Consider the following 20,544-nt stretch of genomic DNA (forward strand, 5'->3'; position numbering starts at 1 on the left):
CTCATCTCAAAGGCCATACTTTCGGCATACTGCGGGTGCAGGAAGCAACCAGTGACGTCAGGACCGTCATGTTTGTAGAACCGCACCTTTAATTTTACGAGACAGGCCCGGGCGGGACGCGGCCCAAGTTCCTTGCCGAAAAGAACATATTATTCCCAAGTCGGCTTCTGAATTAATTAGGTGGAAACTAGTGCTTCTGATTTTAGCCATGAGGGCAGGAAATAAACGATTGTAACCTAAATTGGTTGGCTTGACTTGGCTAGCATATCGCACGGCTGCACGGCTTATGCGTCGACTAGCGGCAGAGCCTCCGCCTCCTCCTCGGCGACTGATGTCAGACGCTATGATGCGCTGTGCCTTCTAGACGCTGCACCCGCTTCACCCGGAATGCCTAATCAGTTATAAAAATCGGCCCAACTTCAGCTGCTTTCCCTCTTCGGCGACGATCTTGTTGTGCGCGCTCTTAAGAAAAAACGCAAAGCCAGCATAGAAACACTCTGAAGTGCACTCGTACATCGCACTATACAAGGTAACCCACTTCAATATTTGGCAGATCTCGTGGAACGCAGCGCTTGTTTTTCGAAATGTATCGAAGCAGTTTGCAACAGATCATTTTACACTAACTTAACCCAACAGGCAGAGTAGTCGTGGATACCCTTGTCACAAGAAAAGCTTGCATTATGCTACGTGTATAATGGGAGTTAATGTGATCTTATTTTAATGCAGCGATGGCAGAGCAGTCCGGTTACGTTTCTGGCAAAAACCAAGATACGAAGTCTGATCTCAATAAATCTACATCTGGAGGAGACCATGCGCCGGACCCTAAGAATATACAAGACCTGACGCAATACGTAAGCATGCCATTGCCCTCAGCCCAGGGCTTGTGCTTTTGTTGTGATTTATCGTATCCATCAGATCCTTGTTTGCTGTTTGGCGTATTGTTACTCATTTTGCTTGCATTCTGGCTGCGAAAAGCTACACATTGACCATGTAGTAGTGTTTGCATTACACCGGTCTGGAAGGGCTAAAAACTTTTCTGGCCACGAACTTCGCTTTTATTTTAGACACCGCATATATTATTTATCACTCCATGCCTCTCAGTGACGACCTTGTTTTTAGCTACCATTACAGCCGTTCGTGTGCTGCATTTGTATCGATAATGAATCTAAAACAGTCCGTCTGCACCATGTAGTAGGAGAACCAGCCAGCTCGTTTAGGTTGCTCGGTACACCTGGCCAAAGTTTCCTCATTTAGCTTTTCTGCACATTACAGGATTAATTATTCACAGATGCGTTGACGATATGTTAGCTGTTTGTTATGTTTGAAAAGTTTGAAAAACATTCATTTCACCATGGGTATAAGCAAATTTCGAAGACATGGAAGCACTGTGTATAGTCACACTGCTGCGGCCTTGCATATGCCAGAACATGTTTCAAAATGTAGTTTAAAAGACAGTCGCATGATGGACAGCGGTGGCGAAGGAAAAGTTTGATTCATGATGAGTGCAAAACAACCAGTTCTGGCAGTATTGTGCTCATGCACAATGACGGGGAAGAATGCAAGCGGATGTAGGTGTACAGTAATGTGTGCGTAGCGTAGTATAGTGTGTCAATGTTAACCCTGCCTAATTTCAGTGGTGCACCACTTAGAAGTATACAAACGTTGGTAGCCAGTGATTTGAGGCATGGGTTTATATCATTAATGATTTCAATGACCAGAGGCACTGTAGGTGATTTTCATTGACTGTACCTCAGGTCAGGGCCATGCAGATAGTGCAGCCAAAAGGGATCTGTAGCCTTGACAGTGAATACATTCAAGTAATTAATCGAAAACATTTCATTTTTTTCATCTGTTTATGACTATAAAGTAGGTTGCCATTTTTATATTGCTCCTACCATAATGTATGTGCAAGTTTACTTGGATCTTAACATTATACATTAAATGGTTGTTACGGTATAGTTATTTTACACATATAGTTGCTGTAGTCAGTTTACCATAGTCCTGTGTGAATGTTTAAACATGACTGAGGCAAACCTTTCCAAGATTCATTAAAGAGCCTCTTTCTCTTAAACATGACTGTCCGAGGCACAGTGGTAGTAAACTCCACTTAGTACATAGAGTGAATGAAGTGAAATACGATAACTGCCTCTTTTAGTGTGTTTTAGAGTACTAGTATTAGATTCTTTAGTGCTGTTACATGTGTGTGGAGTGCATTTGGGTGTGCACAGGGCCAGGTGCAGCGTGTATTTTAAGTAATATGGTGCTTGGGCTTTTAAATGGGAATGCGTGAATAAAAGGGTAAGGGGCCCTGTGAGCATCATATCAGAATAACCAGGGGGTTATTCTGTAAGTGTCCACTAAATGGACTGTCCATTTTAGCATGCACTGATTGGGCAGAGCTCAAAGCCAGTAGGCAGGCACCATTCGTTACTGCCAGCTCTCAAGCTCTATCCACTCAGCGCAAGCTGAAATTGACAGGCCACTTGGTGGACACTTACAGAATACCTCCCCAGTGAAAGAGCACCAGATAATTCTCTTCCTTTAGGCACTGCTTCAACTGTCACAATAATTCAAGCGTACCATACTGATTAACATTGTCAAGACATTTTCTTCACTCTTCACAGTCACTACTATGTACAAGTATCTTGCCTATGTAATTACGAACCTTAGAATGCCAGATCTATTTAGAAAGTCAGAACAGAATGAGCTGATGTCCGCCGCCACATTGAGGTCGTGTATTGCTGTCTGTTCTGTAAGTATACCAGTTTGCAGCAGGACTTGCCTGCTTGTCTGGTAAAAGTGAGAAGCTGCTGTCATCTGCACATCCTGTCACTGGATGTGCAGATGACAGCAGCTTCTCAATTCTACCTTTTTTTTACCTAATTTTACCCAATTTTTTTATGGCACTGGTGCCGCTATCAGCTGGTAAAGCACATCGCTGCTACTGCTGGCCATGCAGCATGTTTGGTTACTTTCTGCCAGCAGATAGCAGCACCAGTGCTCTTGGTTATTACTGTTCCTGAACGTGTCGCAATACATAAATAAGCATTAATTGTTACTGCAGTATAGTAACCATGTGCCTGTGACAACATTAGTTTTCTTTTTTTCCTCTTTCATTCAATGATATTGCATGATGACGATGTATTACGATGACTTAGTATTGGTTTCCTCAAGCAATTCTGCCCTTTTTTTTTCAGATATTTTTAAGATGCATGTGGTGATATGGTAACTTAAGTTTTCCATTTCAAAAGCTCCCCCTCTCCCTTAAGGTAACATACCATGTGTGACACATTATTGATGTGATGACAAGGAGAATAGCCTTATGAGGTGTGCAATAGTTAAGGGACACTGTTGCGAGGTGTAGGTGGCAGCAAATTTTGGCAGTCTGCACTTTCTTGTGTACACAGAAATGCTTTTGTATTGCAAATGAGAAGCATTTGTCTGGCTATTTGAGAAGCTTGCATGGTTTTTCAAAATTATTACTACATTATTATGGCTGTGTTAAGGCCCCTCCATCCTTGAACACCACTCATAAGTAGACTTTGTTGCCTTCCTTATGACTTCATTATAATGAAGGTTTACTGTTCTTCACTTTACATCTGTGTGTGTAGTCTAATGCACTGAGCAAGATATTTTGCTTTTTAGGTGCAGACCCTGCTTCAGCAGATGCAAGACAAATTTCAAGTGATGTCGGATCAGATACTTACAAGGAATATCCTTTGGTTATTGGGTGAACTCTGCTACATTGTGTTGAATGTCTGAGGGAGCTATACAAAACTTTAGGTGTTTGTTTCCTTCAACTATAATTTTTCACCACATTGGAGAGTGATGGCTGCCGTAAAACTGACCTGTGTATTAGATTGAGTTGTTGGAAGTACAGGTAAGATGTGGTATAATGTTGCAAGCTTGGGTGGCTGGGCATTCAGATGTCCTACTACAAGCTGCTGGTTGGATCTATAATTATGCGACACAGGTTGATAAGCTCTGCTTAGGTACTACATTAAAGCTATGCTAACAAGCACTCGTAATCACACGCTTGAGGTAGTTTCTAGCATGGACCATTACCTGTGTGAGAAAATGCAGAACTGGGCATTATTTAAGTGATAAAATGCCATTTTTTCCAATTGTTCGGCTTATGTTTTAGCTTCACACTAGCTTTATCAACCCAAAAAATATTGGATACCAGCTTTTGCATCCTTTTTACCATAAGCCCCAATTAAAAGACATAAAGGCATAATGTGCACTGACCCATGTATGGATTTAAAATATATTAAACAGGACTATCGTTATGCTAATGTATATCTAGAATGCCTAACTTCTGATATTCTCATGACGAACTTATTAAAATATAAAGACATTCTTCAAATTTTCATACAAAAAATTCTTTTTTTAATTTTTGAAGTAACCCAGCACCTTACCTATTGCAAAAATAATTATGCTTCTACATTGTGCTGTTCGAAAGCCTACTCTAATTTGTAGCCTTTGTCATGCTGGGTGAAATAAACTTCGAAGTTTCAATATCACCCAACTCAGCATAGGTTACAAATTAGCGTTTTAATATATTTGGTTTGCATTACTGGTATCTGTTTTCTATTATTTTTTGCTTTCATCAATGTTATATATTCAAAAGCATAATATTCTGATATAAATTATCCATAAAACTTCTAGTTTTAAAGCATCAATAACTTTGTTAAAGAATTTGTACTAGAGTAATTAACATGCCACTCTTAATTGGCACATTTTAAGGAGCTTGTAATAAATTCATCAAAGCTTGGTGGGCCGAATTCTTGACATGCTGATAGCCTGGTTTGCAATATCAGTAATTAGATGTAGACATAGCCACTGCCGACTCATTTAAATGGTTAAAGGCGTGTTTTTTGTCGGTTTATACTTGGAAAATCGAATGGAAAAGTTCATGCACGTGGAGTAGAAGGCACAAGACTGAATGTTCAAAACAAGTTGATAACCTTTTGGCACAGTTCCAACAGTGTCTCAAGTCATTTGATCTTGAGAACGTGTTTTGTGACCCTTTCATGGGAATGCCAGAAGACTATATAGTGAAACTAGAGCTCATTGACGTGTTCTTTTTGCTGGAGCCAAGTGGCACACAACGGGGCAGCAGCCCTTCCTTCGGTTCTTTAATAACCTCGATGAGGATTAATACGGAAACCTGGCTGACGGTAATAAAACTGGCGTCTCTCTTTCAAAACACTTAGGTCGGTGAGCAGACATTCTGTTTGACCTACATGAACAACAGCTGCCTTCTGTCATTTTTGACCGACGTGACATTACAATGCATCCTGAAGACGGTGACAAGTGCGATGACACCAAACATAGATGGACTACCTTTCTGCTAGCAAAACATGCACTGTTCCTCACTAAAGTGCGGCCCCTGTAACTCCCTAGGAAATTGACTTTGGCCCATGCTAGTTTAGAGTTGTGCAGCCATACCGTAAAGTATTGTGTTGTGGAATACCTTGAATGTTTTCTTCAATTAACGCCCCAGTCACTTCCGGGGTACCCCAGGGATCAGTACTGGGGCCACTTTTATTCCTACTGTTGATTAATGACATTACAGATATCACGTCATCATTTTGGATGTTTGCCAGTGACTATCTTATACAGTCATTAACGATCATAGTGATCACATAGCTTTCCAGAATGATTGGGACATTGTGGGAACACAGTGTGCACATTGGAAGATGTCGTTGAATGTGAGCAAATGTATGCATGTCACCTTTACTTGGAAGCGCTCCTACCAAGAGCACATGTATTGAATCTGTGAGGCTAGTTTAGTTACTGCAAAGGAATTGAAGTATTTAGGTGTTTCTTTCACCTCGATACTTGCGATGGACTACGCACATAAATTATTTAAGGAATTATTAAAGGAATGAAGTGGCATCTATTCTCGGTTTTTTTATGCAGAATTTTAGTCCCCTACCCAATGCTCTCAAACAGCAGTTTATTTCACACATATGATCAACACTAGAATATGCAGTGTATGTTGGGGCCCTTACACCTTAAAATTAAGAAATTTGAAAAAAAAAAAAATAGAGAACAGGGCTGCCAGATTTGTCCTTTGAAACTGTGACAGAAAATTCAGCATGACAGAGGCTAAACATACTCTCCAATGGCCGGACCTAAAGACTCGTAGAAGAAACCTGCATTTGAAATTCTTTTATAGCATATCCAGGGAAAACACGGGGAAGGCAGGAGGGAGATGGAAATTAAAAACGGTGAGCAAAACAAGAACAAAGTGAAAGCAGGAGCCAACGTTTGAACAGGTGGACATGTCTTCTTCGAGGCCTTAAAGAACAGAAGTCCAGTTGTCGAAACATTGGCTCCTGCTTTCACCTTGTTCTCGTTTTGCTCATCGTCTTTTATAGCATATATCATTCCCATACTGGCATTAGTTGAGAGAAATACATGAAACCACCTTCGTATATATCCAAAGAAAAGGATCACCGTTTGAAAGTCAAGGAACTTGCTTTTAAAGGTGACATTTTGTGGTATTCTTTGTTTTTTGTCCAAGTAGTGCACGCCTGAAACCTTGTTCCGCCTGATGGTGTACTAATTACATCTGTTGACGCTTTTTACCACGCTTTGAGTGTATAAATATCCTTCTATAAACGTTTACATTTCGAATGAAATCCTCTCTGCTGTAAAGCCTTATTGGTGATGCAGGTACCGAATAAATAAATAAAATAAATAAATGCTACATGAACCACAGTGTGTGGCTCGTCATGTGAAGTACAAAGGAAAACTATGCACCTAGCAGTTGTAGCATAGTATGAAAGTTTGACTCCAGTGTTGGCTGAAGTACTCTTGTTTTCTATTTGCTTTAAAACAGTTGGAAGTATGGAGCTGCCCTCTGAACAGGTAGATTCAACATTCGCCAAATCATTCATTGAAAAATTTTGCATCTGGTTCACTATTGCGACAGGACTCATGGCCTGTTGTGCACTGGTAGAATAGTATTCTAAGCTGAGTTGTTCCTAACGATTATTTTAGGCCCTCCTGCTCACTTCCAGATTTATTGAGGTGAATTGCCCTTTCATCATTAGTGATGCCAAATAGTTGGCAAATTAAAATTGGTGCTTCATATATCCTTGTTGCAAAGCTTCTTTCTGAAAAGTGTTTATGTATGCATGAAGGCATCCTTGCATTACTTCTGCACAATTTGATCCAATTACAATGTCTCAACTTCCATTTTGTCTGTGGCATTTTTAGTTTGTTATGCAGTGAATTTTTTTTTCTGATTTTAATGTCTGACATCTTGTGCATACAGAGTATCAATGGTTCTGTAGCTGGTTAGAGCACCAGGCTTCTGTGCTAGAGAACCAGGCTTGAAACCAACCATTGGAAATGTTTTTTTTTAATTGAGCGACAGCTTTCACTCGGCATCAATGTGGACATGTAGTGCGCTTGCAGCAAGTCTATTGCAGTTGGCAACAGACGGAAAAGTTGGGAGAAGAGGCTAAAAATGCCTCACGTTAAAATATTCTTGTTGTAGCTTGTTCAGTTCAATCACCGTTTGATTTCTGGTCTGATAAAAAAAAATATCTATTCACATAGCTCTAGATATTAATGCCATGTTGAGGTGTAAGTCTGAACAGGGCACATCAAGACTGCAAGTGTATTGTAATTGCTGTGGTTTGCTCCCTTTTGCGAGTGCTTCTGTTGATAGAAAACAGGAATTCTATTATGGTGCATTCTTTTCAGAGGGAGCTGTTCAGAACTCATTCCCATAATTGTTTGGTACCTGGAATGCCACAGTATTTTGTCAGAATTTCGTAACGAAAAAAAGCTGCAGGGCCCCTTAGGGATTTGAACTCTGGCCCCACAGATTGCTAGTCAAACATTCTACCTCTCTACACTGATGTTACAGCAAAGGATTAACTGTGCCTGAAGAGTACTGTGCTTGGCCTCTTGTAAGAATGATTGGCTGACGCCACACTCTGTAGCTTATCCATTGACTGGCACTGAGGTGAAAGTATTAAACGAAGCCAGTGGCAAGAAGCAAAGAGCAAGATAGGAAAGAGGAAGAAAGAGTTCTGCTTCTCCACCGTCGAAGGAGTGCCACTTGTATAAATTATGACTTGGACTAGAGGTAAGGTGCACTAGAAACTAGAGGCATCAGACTGAAGTTTTCTTCTCCATGAAAGGATATTGGCTCGTGCATGTCTGCAGATGTTTACTCCAACTGATACCACACAAAACAGTGCAACACTCAGTGCACATAATATTGCACCAGCTGTCGTGTCTCTTCTTTGCATTGTGGGTGAAACTGCAACGTATTTTTGCTGTCCCTGTGAGCTGATGTTCAAGTGTTTTTACGTTTAACCAAGGCCGCCTTGGAACAGTTGGAAGCACCATCAAAGTACAGTAAAACCCCATTAACTTGAAGCTGTAAAAACCGAGAAAAATTTAAAGATAAGTGAATTCAAGAAAATATAAGTCCCTGGCTGCACATAGACGGCACACAGCCTTTCAAAATAGGTGCCAGTATTCGCCAAATTTCTCGCAAGAGCTCGCTATACCAGGAGCGGTGTTTTTGGTAAATCACTTTTGCGAGATGTGCGACTTGGCACCCGCCACGTCGAGCGTTTACGGACAACAGCAATCCTCGCACAGAGCCATGTAAACGCTGGTGCACGTATACCAAAGGAATAATTGGCCGGGAATACTGCCCCCCGGCAGCAGTTTTGTAGCCATGCCCTACGCTAGATTATATGCCACTCTTTCATCCACCGTTCTTGGCTGGCTTATCCCATTGATAACGCATTCAGCGCGTTGCTGTGACCACCGACAAAGCGCGATAAGAAACTCTATTGGAAAAGGCATTGGAAATCCCTTGTTAAGAAATGACTTTTCTTGTTTCTGCTAACCTAGGGCGCAGGTCCACAAGCGTAGAAACGCAGATCACGGCGAATAAACATACTGACGATGCTCCGAGCGCACATGAGCATGCATATCGTGGAGGTCACGTGTACCTTCTTGTGCTTAAGGGTCAGAGCAACACTCCTCATGTTCACGCTCATGTTCAAGTTCTGACATGTTCGAAGAGTATTCAGCGAATTGAGTGAACTACTACAGTTGGACACGATGATGCGATAAAATGCTTATGTTAAAGACACTGTGTACAGCATCTTTTCCTTAATATGTGTACTTGATGAAATGGGGCATCGCATAGATGACTTGGAAAGGAACATCACGGACCTCATGGCACAAGCAGGAGTTGAAGAAGCGGACAAATGATGTATGGTCAAAATGCTGTGTGAAGAGCTACTACATACTTGTAAAATAACTGTGGCCTGAGCACCAAGCTGAAGAAATGCAATGTTTCGCTTTGTATAGTTCTGTTGCCCCATGGGCTTGTACAATTACTAGCATTGGCTTAAGGTGTTCCCGAGGCAGGCCTCGTACATAACAAAAGGCTAGTTGAATGTGTATTGTATAAAGCCTCTGAATCAGGTGCTGTATTGAAGAGAATAAAAGCTATAGAAATGTGTCCCATCTTAATGCGGTGTTCCCAATTTATTTCATCTAGTAGTTTGCAAATGTATGCAAAATTTGTACTACATTGCACGCTCAATGACTTAGATGTTCCTTACGCGAGACATTTTTGTTCCAGCATTCTTACCTATAGATGAAATTTTACCACGAGAAATTAGGTTCAGCCACTAAAGTGGAATGACGCAAGACATTTTTTTTTTAAATTTTATAAAGTTTTCACAAGACAAGCTCAATCTTCCATGGTTTGGGTATCCAGGAGTTTGGCACTGACCTCCTTGACTTGATTCGTGCACAGAAAAGTGAGACGATGGCACACCGTTACACTTGGGGCTGAAGTTTGTTTGTAAGCAAACATATATATGTAATGCACAAGCAGGCACCTGAATGACTGACATTTAAGTTATCATGTAAAAACCATGCACGAATCTGATGGCACCCTGCGCAGCGAGTCGTGAAGTTGGCATTAGCTTGTGGGTTGTGTATAAATGGTCTCTTTCAACTGTTGTTGCAAATGCAGTGGTGTTGTCAAAGATAGTTACAAACTAGCTCAAATGTTGATCCCATTAGATGCTTTATCAATGGCTCTCATAATGCAATCGTGACAAGGTACCCCATAACGCAAAACTATTCCAATCTGTTTTTATTCCAAAGCAGCCATTAGCCCTCCCCGATAGGCCAGAATGGTTCGGGTCCAGCCCATATGGGTGGGCATCGCACCCATATTCGCAGAGCCCGAGCCATTTTGAGCTATCATGGAGGGCTAAAGGCCAATTTGGAATAAAAACAGATTGGAATAGATTTGCATTGTAGTGGCCAAGGCTTCAACCTGGCCAATGGGATAGCTTTCCAAAGACCTCTTATATGCTGCCTTTCCGGGGTTAGGCTTCATCTTTATAACAAAGTGAAAGTGTTGGATGAATGACGAGAATAAATAGTTGACTAACCGACTTCATCCCTCTTTCCTACCAATAACACTGTCGAGCTACACAATCCAAACATAACAGCCTATTGTTTTATTTTGAAAGTAAGTATATTTGGGAAGTATGGTGCATACTGAAAGCCATAGCTGAAATTTCTACTGTACTGTTGTACTTCTGCCTTACTGCCAATTTTGGTGAGATTTCCGATAACAGAGCTGGAGAGGTAGAAGTGTCCCTTTCTTCAATGGCAAATGCTGTGAACTATTCCATATGCACCAGTTAAGCAATTCAATTCACAAAAAGCATTACAGTGTACTAGAAGGGGGTAGTGTGTTCAGGGGTGGCACAATCCATGCATTGCCGGGAGGTCGAAAGTGTGGAAAGGTCTGGAACTTGGATGCCAGCCCATGCGACAGTAGCACTGCCGCCAACATCCGTTGCATAGGGTTTCCAGTCGCTCATTCGTGCTGTTGTCAGTTGTGCTGGTTGTGCGCTGCTAGCGTGAGCGTCCAACTTATTGTAGCAATATTTAAATTCGTTTAAAATACAGGCTTGCTTTTTTCCGGAAGTGTTCCAGTTTAAATTATACACAGTGGTTGTCACTGCAATATAATATGAATGCAACATAAGGTATTGGAATTACTTTTAATTATCCAGCTTTGAAATAACTCATGCAAATGAAATAACTAATTAGCTATGTGATAGTTATTGAGTAAATCATTGAATTGTTCAGGTAGTTGAATTGTTGGTTCACTGTTTAATTAAAACTGCTGTTGGTTTGCATTGCTCATATTACTTTAGTGATTAAGTAATTAGGTAAATAATAATGTTGTTAATTACTTTTGCAATCTCCAATAGAGTTGATCCTGGGACTTTTAGAAATTAAGTCGCCAGTCTCTTTACAGAATGTCCGTGTACTGCTTGAATGATATCTGCATATGAAGGAGCAATTGACAATAACTTTATTGAAGGGTCCAGAGGAACTTGATCGCTCCCCAATCAAGTTGGTTGCTCCACCCACCACAGGACCGGGAGATAGTGACGGGAGGTGGGAGCAGGTTTGCATTGATAAATTTTCTCATGTGCGACACGTAATTGTAAGAAATTGAATGTCCGTTTACACAGCTGTTGATTTTCTGCAGTCTAACAATGTATGAGCAACAATTGTGACTTCCACGGCTAACCATTGTATTACACTTGATTTCATAATGCCAAATTTTATGTAATGAGTTGGCTCGCTCTCCTTTTCAATATTTTTAGCCTTTCTTAGACCCCCTCACGCATTGCCCCACCTCGGAGCATGTGAGGACCTTGAATAAAAAATAAAGCTACAAACATTCACAAGCGCAACTGGCGCAACGAGCCGTCCTTGCAGAGCTTGTCGGGGGAAACACAGTGGCTTCCATACCGCCCACGCTGAAATGGCGCCACCTGGAGACATTTACAAAAGGAGCCTCAGCCACTGGCCCTCCCTGAACACACTACCCCTTTCTAGTACACTGTAAAAGCATGTGCTGCACTGGATTTCTGGACTATCATTGGCTTCAAGACACGTCCCCTAAAATGTACTGCAAAATACATTTGGAAACACCACTGTGGGAACATCACTGTATTTCATAGCACATATTGGTGGTGTTGGCTCAAGAAAAAGAATTAACGTGCCTCGACTATAGACGTTCTTCAAATTTGTAATTACAATTAGTGTCGTAACATCATCTTTAATTTGTAGCTTTAAGGTACACATAGCATATTTTCTAGTTTACTGATTAGTGCACATCACATTTCATCACATCTGCTACCACTTGCATTTTGGAAAAAAATGTCTGCACTGCACCACACAGTTTCACACTACTAACAATATATTGAAATTTGGTGCTACTGTCTGAACATGTCACATAAACAGTGTCGAGATGATGCATAAACAGTGTAGAGAATGACTTGCAGGCTCGAAATTCCTTGACAAAATGAATTTGGTATGAAATGCAAAATTTCTGACGAATGCCCTGAAGTGCTTCCAGGCTTGCACGCAGATCAGCCAGAAAAAAATATCTAAATAATGTACCACCCAATTTTTTGTAGTGGTTGAAGAATTGCACCACCAGATTTATCTCCAGTATTAGGATGAAACCCAAAGACGCCACACTGAATTTTTCACCGAATGGAATGGCATGCTTTGTGTGCAAGAGTTCGGTGGTAAAATGGAGTTTGGCCAGTCTACAGACAGACGCAGTGAAGATTTTGGCACGTCTTAAGAGCCACGTAACCCTTGAACTCCCAGATTTGGACAGCAATGTTTTCAGTGAATATGCAAGGAAACGTAAGCATGCCTTTTGGCAAGCAAATGCCCTGGACAGGTAGGGCTCAAACCTGGGAGCTAAAGGTTTCAGCAGAGTCATTTTCTGGAAAGTTTCTTTTCTCCCCTTCTTACTCCCTCTTGCATAGTAAATTTTTTTTTTCAATTCATTTTTAAATTTTGTAAATTCAGCTTTCTTTCCGTGAAGCTTATCCTGCATCAGATATTTAAATCCTCATGTTGAAACTGCAGTAGTGGCTCAGTGAACTTTTTGTCCATGAGCCAATGCCATATAACTATCTGCCCAATCCATTTGTAGCTTGGCAGCTCTTAGCATACTTTTGAACGTAGTCCTCATTCCTGGGCATAGTCACAACAGGTAGTGAATGTCTGCTATAGAAGCTGGAGCAGAACACTTTGGGCAGTTCACTGGGTCCACAGATGTTGTACCCCCTAGGAAGGTGTAAGAGCCATCCCAACTCCACAAAGAGAGGCGTTATTGTGCGACTATTTTTTTTTTTCAGGGTGTCTACCAAGTTGATATTTCCAAATTCCCCGAGTTTTCCAGGTTTTCCCTGAGTGCCTTTGCGAAATTCCCTGAGTAATGCAGAACGATGTTTTATGTCAAGACGGGCTGAAACCATATCGCCCGATGCTGTCACTCTCTAGTAAGCATATGAAAAGAAGAAAAAAAACGACATAATCCAATTTGAACACCAAGGAGTATTTGTGTTATTCAAAAAGAGAATAGAAGGGAGGGGTTAGTAAAATGCACAGCAAATAAGTTGTCTTCGAAAAAAATTGCTAATCGAGCCGGCCATTCTCAAATACGAATAAAAAGGAGATGCATACAGAAGCAAATATTTTCGAATATGAGCTATTTCTATCAACTGATACAGCAAGCTCAGTGGTATGAGGCCCGAACTTTGTCACAATTGACATTCTCTCTCAACAACTCTTAAATAAATCTCAACTGTCCTGACTTACTCTCAGCCCGTGAACAAATTGAGCTCAAGCTCCTTCCAAACGGCGGCAGCATGCTTCCTTTCCAGTTAATTCCTCAATGCATAGGTTCTTTCTGTTCTCGTCCTCCTTCCGCCACTCGTTCACCCCACGGACCATTTGAAGCATCTTCTTGGTCAGTTGTACAGTCAACGTCCGATTTTTCGAACTGCCTCGGGGCAGCGAAAACGTCCAAAAGATTGGCCAGTTGGAAAAAATGAATGCATGTCATTTACTGCCCTTAAGGGCTAAAACCGCCACAGGCCATTCGACAACGCTCTGAAGGCCTATCGGTAAACGTATTAGGCATATCGGTGCTCGTACTGTGACAGGAGATACCGGGTGCACGCGTGTATAATGAAGGAATACATGCGGTGTCCCGTGGCAATAGCCCCTTCCCACGCTTGTTATGCTTTACTGCAATACTTTTGCGCATGCTTCACCAAGTAACATTTCTGTACAGAGGCGAAGCTGACTTTTGGAAAGCGGCTTTATGCAACGCACCGTGCTTTCCAAGCTAAGCCAATCGCGAGGACCACAAAGGCGGAGTCAGTGCCATTGCTGACAGCAGCGAATTCTATAAATGAAAACACTGCACCCAACGGCAAGAAGCTTAACAGCGAACGTCGAAGCAGCTAGGTCTAGCGTTGCCGCAGCGGATCTGCGTGCGAGAGCGCCGGTTTGAGGCGGCGAGGTAATCAAAATGGCAGCGTTGGTGGCTTTGATTAATGCGGTTTCGGACCTGCAGTCACGGCAAAAAGTCCGGAAAATCGGACGGCGAAGGGTTCTTGCGTACGAAATTTCAGACGTTCTGATACATTGACTATGGGGTACGTAGTGGTGCCGCGAAGCCATCCAAATTATCGGGCATCCAGAAAGTCAGTCGACTGTACACTGGCAACTCCTCCAACCGACGACAGGGCGTCAAAGACGATTCATTACGATTCCCGTCTGTTACTCGAGCCAGCATTACCGCGACTTTCGACCCTTTCAATAAAATTACAGCTAATTTTGCCTGATAAAAGCACAAATTCCCAGAGTTTTCCCTGAGTTTTTCCCCCAGACTACTCAAAATCCCTGAGAATTCCCGGTTTTTCCGGTTGGTAGACGCTTTTTACGTGCCAAGCAGCTGATCCTGGTGCTAATGATGTGAAAATGTCATAATGACAAAGAGCAATAAAGTTGCAAATAAGACGTAGATCTTAAAAATATTGCCACATTTTTTACTGGGAATTCAAATGTTCAATCTTCCTGTGAAGTGGTTCATCAATGAAGAACTAAGCATTGATTTGTTTACACACTACTAGAGGGAAATCTCACCACCATGGGAAATGTTTGCAGTACATGAATTTTTCTGTAATTTAGGGTGGGTTTGTTGAGAAAACGTATTGCAGTTTTTGCATTTGTAGTTCAATTGTAGTACATGCTATCCCAACACTTAGAGCAGTTAAGGGGTCCACATTCACAATTTGCCGTTGCATAATTTTTGGAACATTAGCATTTTCATGTATATGTGCCTACAAGTGAAGGGGTTTAATGAGAGTCACCATGCAAAATTTATATTTTGAATGATCTTTTACCGTACTAGGAAAGTCATCAATCTCATTCAGCATCTGAAATTGCAATTCTCATGCATCAAATTTACACTAAAAAATTTGCTTCAAAGGCAACTTGCATATGAAAGGTGCTTGGAGCAGGAAGTTTGTGCAAATCCATGCACTAGTCTTTCTCATGCTCGTGGAGCTGTCATACTAGCAGTTCATGTAGATGCTAGCGCCATACTTCTAGGACACTAAACATGTAACTAAGTGCAGATTGTGGATGTGCTTGGCAGGAGTGCCTCTTCCAATGTGTTCATGGCTTGCGAAGTGCAAGTTGCTGTGTGACCTTTTCACTATACAGGAGTTGCTGTGCACACCAGTCAGACCTACACATGTATTTTCCCTAAGTTTAATGTGGCAAAAGCAATAGCCCAATGACTAAAGCTAAGACAGATGGCTGCTTTAGCTTACTATTCGAGTGCATGGACATTAATCAGTTTCAAAAAGGCAGTGGCTGCAGCACCCTTCTGCAAATAGGGGATCTCCAACCGTGTCATTAACAGCGTCGAACGCATCATTGATCGCTGTATGCAATCCAGCTTTTGCAACATGCTGTTATATATACTTGGAATGTCATTGGTTAAATTTTGTGTAGAACATTTGGAAAAATAATGGGTAGCATATGATGTTGATACAATAACTATGGCACAATTTTGTTGTACACATTTAGATGCTCAATCTACTGCCTGGTTGGTCGACAGGCACAATGTACTTAGACCAATCAAATGAATGCCATCTTTACCAAATGTATTTTCTGAAATAAAAATTGCAATTGAGCACAAGCGTGCACAATACTCCTTACAGTACGCAATTCATTGCTTGCTCAAAACAAGGTCCACAATGTTCTCCACTGCATGCTGTTGTGCAAAAGCGTGCATACCTAATATATCACCATTCAGCTCGCATAGTTCACACCTCGCAAGTTTGATGATTATTACTATTTTGCACAGAAGGACTATATTTGCAATGTGAAGACTCTGAACTCCTACCTGGCAATGGTTAACTGAACAATGCAAAAACCTCAAATCCAAGTGCTTTTTGCTGTCAGTCATCAACTATTAATGCATTTTCAATATTGTGCTGCGCACAGCGAAGAAAAAGCATTGAGAAGTTGTAAAGCTATTTAACCGATTGTGTCAAAAGGGCTTTTCGACAAAGCAAGGCACAGTGCATCACGAACTCATTGCTTTGAGTTTACATTGACTAAAAGTGTGCAAGTTCCAATTAGTGCGTACTATCACCATATTTAGTAGTGCAAGGCCCACACCCACTTTGGAGCATGAAAATTTGGAAAAGGTTGCCAATTGTCATGTGCATACCCGTGCGCTGGTTAACACCTGCAAGCCACTTCAAGATTGCACTAGTATGCGACTGAAAAACTGACTAAATGTGTTCATAGTCTGCTGCCAGTGGCTGCATTCATTTGCATAGCACTTCATGCTCAGTTCAAGGCTGCAAGTAGCTGCAAGCGTGCCTCTTGTAAGGCTTGTACACTGAAAATGTTTTTTCTTAAAGTATGGGCCTTGCACTAGTAAGTACAGTATATACTGCGGCATGTACAGCATTTGCTGTTTGAGAAAATGTTGCTTAACTAGCTGTTGCATACGCAGCAGACAAAGAGGATAGTACCTGTCCTTTTGATATGTCTTCATTTATGATTTGTTAAGCTCTGAAATCTAACTTACTGTTATTGAATTCTGTGTTTTGCAAGTGATATGAAGCAAGTGGTTGAGGTAGTAATGTGCAGGCTGCTCTGAAAACAGCTTGATCTGCGATGTGCAATTGTGTACACAAAGTAGGAACATTCATGAGGACAATGGATTCATGCATTTTCTTTTCAGACAACACTTGAAGATATGTGTACAGACAGTTTTAATGCAAACAAGATCACAGGCAGTGTGGAAACACAGCACGCACAGCGGCCATAAAAATACACATCTTTAAAGCGACACATGTAAATTATCTTTGCAAGAGCCAACCTTCAATTAAGTTGCGACCAACATTGTAATGCACAGCCTGAAGAACCGATGAAATCAGGAGTGGCACACCTTGCAGTGCTCTTTGGAGAGAATGCACAATGCTAGGAAAAGGTTCCACAAGAGGGCAGGAAAGGACCACTCTACCAGCACTACAAAGGGTGCACAGAAGGCTGTAAATTAAGCTTGCAAATTTTGGGCTCACATTACATGTGTGCAATAATTTTAATATCAATAGCCACTTGCACCTGTTCGTGAACACAGCCAGGGACTCCAAAGTTGTGCAAAACTGCCTATTATGATATGTCGTACCAAGATACAGCCCCAATGGCAGGTAGGGAGGGAAGGGAAGCAATAGCCACATTTCATTAAAGCCACAATCTTGATTGACCACATGATACAACATCCCAAAAGTATGTAATCAATGGAAAAACTGCACATTTAAGTGTCAACAAGAGTTGGGAGTCAAGACAACAAATAGACTCGAATAGATACTGTTCGAACAACACTGACAAAGCATAGGCTTTAAAGAGTTGCACGTAAAGGGAATGTCATTCGAGCACAGATTGAAGACATGTTTAGGAGGAGTTGGGCTGGCAGTGCTAGTCCCAAACCCCTTCGCTTCAAAGCAGCTTCCAGACAAGATTGAAGTACACAAATTTCCTTTGACCACCATGCAATGTTTTCTTCACGCTCCTGAGCAGCCTGCAGCAACAACAGATGTCCGGGCCCCATGTTCAGCAAGCTGTTTAGCTTGCATCTGTAAAGCATTTAAACACAGGCTCGTTATTTCTATGCCAAAGACTACTGGCAACAGAAAAGCACAAAGAATGCCTTAAGGTGGGAAGCACAAGAACTTGACATATAGGCAGCACATGGTACAGACAGCACATGGCAGGTTTGCAAGAAAATGAAATTTGCCTTGATAGCAATTTTGAAAGCAAGAAGTCATGTTGCTGAGAGATTGATTCTCCTTTTTTTATAGCTGGTCAAGAATCAGGCTTTTTATTGGGACTAGCCAAAGCATAAGCAAGTCATCAGGCCAAAGCACATTCAGCTGAATACGACAGTTATGTAGCAGCAGTGGTGTCGGCACTGGCTTTATTTTAAAGTACAGAGGCCTTGAGGATGCTTGAAAACCACACACAAAGCAGGTCAGTGCTGTTAAATGTACTGCCACTATGAGACTGTCCTATCTTGCTGAGGCACATTGGCCAAGAAACTAAACCAGTTTGCTCAGGTTGTTCCTCTGGTGTAAGAATCCCGTTCAGTGCAGTGTTCTGCACAAGCTTTCTTTTTGCTAGTTGCTACCCCTCAGTGAGCGAAGGGAACTTTTAGTACACAGGACTTTGAGTAAATTATAAGGACAGCTAGCAAGTACTGGCAAGTGTGCAGGCATGGAGTTGGTGTCTGCGTGTGTGCGCATATCTGCAAGAGACTTGTTTCTGCGTTCTTAAATACCCACCTTCCCACAAATGTATGTAGTGCTTTCATACTTTACTGCTCAACTTCAGGATGTTCTTGGGAGTTAAGGATTTGATTCATGGTGTTTAGTCCCAGAGAAACACACGCTATGCAACACTATAAGGGACTGCCCCAGATTTCAGCCCCTGAAGTTCAACTTGCAATTAATGTATGCATGCAAACATTTTTGCGTCCCTATCAGCAAGTGGCTGCCACAGGCAGGTATCAAACCCACAGTTTTGTGCTTGGCAGCAGCTATAGTCAGTGAGCCAATGTGGAGGGTACACCTTCAGGAGACTTTCTGGTACATTTTCAGTGAAATACATTAAATTATTACATTAAAATAGAGTAAACATTTTTGGAAAGTTCTGTGTTGCCAGCGACCTGGTTGGTTGAATTCTGGTTGTTCAGAGTAGACAGTGCTCTGCATAAACTTTTGTTTGTTGCCACTATTCTTAGCGAACACAGGAAATTAAAATATTCGTTGCAATGTAGTCATCAAGGCTGTAATATACACATCTTCAATGCATATGCAAAACAGCCTCATATGTGATCCTATATACTGCATGCACTTTATTATGTTTTGTGAACTACTGCACAAATTGAAAAAAACCTGTACTATCATATAAATGTAAGTGAAATAGCTGCCACAAAAGCTGATGCAGGGAAGTTGTGTTCATATGGACACTTGTGAGGTATTTCAATGACATCCCTAAGTGATCTTACAACCTAATGGAATCACTATATAGGCTCAGAGGGAGCACAAGTGTATACTACAGCGATTATATAAGCTGCATACCAAAGACGTCCGCGGGACGTCCGTGCAAACAAAAATTTTAACCTTGCAACAATATCCCCAAGAGGTCTTGTGTCATCTGGGTAATGTGTCTGTTGTAACAAAGTTGGGAAAGATTGTTAAGTACTTAAAAACAAACAAATAACACTGAAGGAAAACTCACTGGCAGGAGGGGTCTGTTCCTCTTTGGCATCTTTCTCTGTATCCGTACTCTCACCGGAAGGCACAGGGGCCTTCCCGTCCTTTGATTCCTTGTCTTTTCCCTTTGACTGAAGGTAGCAATTGGTAAATGTTTATAAACATTGTGAAAAAAGTGAAAGATCACATCACTAGTAATGACTTAACAGCAATGGTATTGCCATGCACATAACCTTGACATGCACTGCTAAACATATAATGAAAGCTTATAAATGCATGACAGTGGTAGTTTTCCTATGGCAGTACACATGCAGGCACTAGGGATGGAAACTGAACTGCATGCATATGCACAGTCAACCATGAAAATTTTCGGAACATGAAATCTGAGAAAAAGCTGAATATCTGCGCAGCCCCTCACAACACCAAGTATTCACATCAAAAGCCTCTACCAATATATATGAACAACATTGTGATGTTCAGTTTTACTGACTGCTGTTACAGGCTGCCCGGAAATTGAACGTTTTCTGAGATCCTGTGGTCCATAAACTTTTGTGGTTGACTGTACCTTTAAATATTCTCCAAAATTAAATCCTAACCAGGTAACTGAAACTTCGTAAAAAACTGCAAACAGTGCAAATGTTCTGTCCCTGTAACAGTACTGTAAAGCATGTGAACAAGCATTAAGCAAGATTTAATTAGAAATTCTGATAATGACACTATTGCGAAGCTTGCGCCACCATTTTTTGTAGCAATGAAAATGCAACTTGCCAATGCATGAATGTATATTCATTTGAGGAAGAGAGGAATGGCCATAAGCACAAGGCCTGTTACATAAGGT

At 41.4% G+C, this 20,544-nt stretch overlaps 2 protein-coding genes across 3 annotated transcripts in view; one reads left to right on the plus strand and one right to left on the minus strand.

Annotated features, from left to right (window-relative positions):
- The first annotated feature begins 292 nt into the window (after window positions 1-292).
- On the plus strand, window positions 293-9,522 carry LOC142565802 (uncharacterized). Its single transcript, XM_075676342.1, has 4 exons — window positions 293-529; window positions 727-851; window positions 3,646-3,712; window positions 9,170-9,522. Exons 2-4 carry the CDS (start codon window positions 729-731, stop codon window positions 9,256-9,258), a joined length of 279 nt encoding a protein of 92 aa, XP_075532457.1. The 5' UTR covers window positions 293-529; window positions 727-728; the 3' UTR covers window positions 9,259-9,522.
- Window positions 9,523-17,187: 7,665 nt separating this feature from the next.
- The window catches only part of LOC142565788 (synaptic vesicle membrane protein VAT-1 homolog-like), a 66,039-nt gene continuing 62,682 nt past the window's right edge, over window positions 17,188-20,544 (minus strand). For both annotated transcript variants that reach the window (XM_075676331.1, XM_075676324.1), the window contains exons 9-10: window positions 19,732-19,837; window positions 17,188-18,068 (exon numbers count right to left, since the gene is read on the minus strand). In XM_075676331.1, coding sequence (XP_075532446.1) covers window positions 18,058-18,068; window positions 19,732-19,837 — 117 coding nt within the window. In that variant the 3' untranslated portion in view covers window positions 17,188-18,057. The remainder of the gene's footprint in view (window positions 18,069-19,731; window positions 19,838-20,544) is intronic.

Source organism: Dermacentor variabilis, chromosome 1 (genome assembly GCF_050947875.1).
Source record: "Dermacentor variabilis isolate Ectoservices chromosome 1, ASM5094787v1, whole genome shotgun sequence".
In the NCBI taxonomy this organism is placed as follows: Eukaryota; Metazoa; Arthropoda; class Arachnida; order Ixodida; family Ixodidae; genus Dermacentor; species Dermacentor variabilis.

Excerpts from the sequence above, each read along its gene's own strand:
- LOC142565802 (XM_075676342.1), top strand. The coding sequence starts at position 729 with ATGGCAGAGCAGTCCGGTTACGTTTCTGGCAAAAACCAAGATACGAAG. Across the intron at positions 852-3,645 it reads TACAAGACCTGACGCAATAC|GTGCAGACCCTGCTTCAGCA; the intron begins GTAAGCATGCCA and ends TTTGCTTTTTAG. Across the intron at positions 3,713-9,169 it reads GGATCAGATACTTACAAGGA|TTGATGAAATGGGGCATCGC; the intron begins ATATCCTTTGGT and ends TAATATGTGTAC.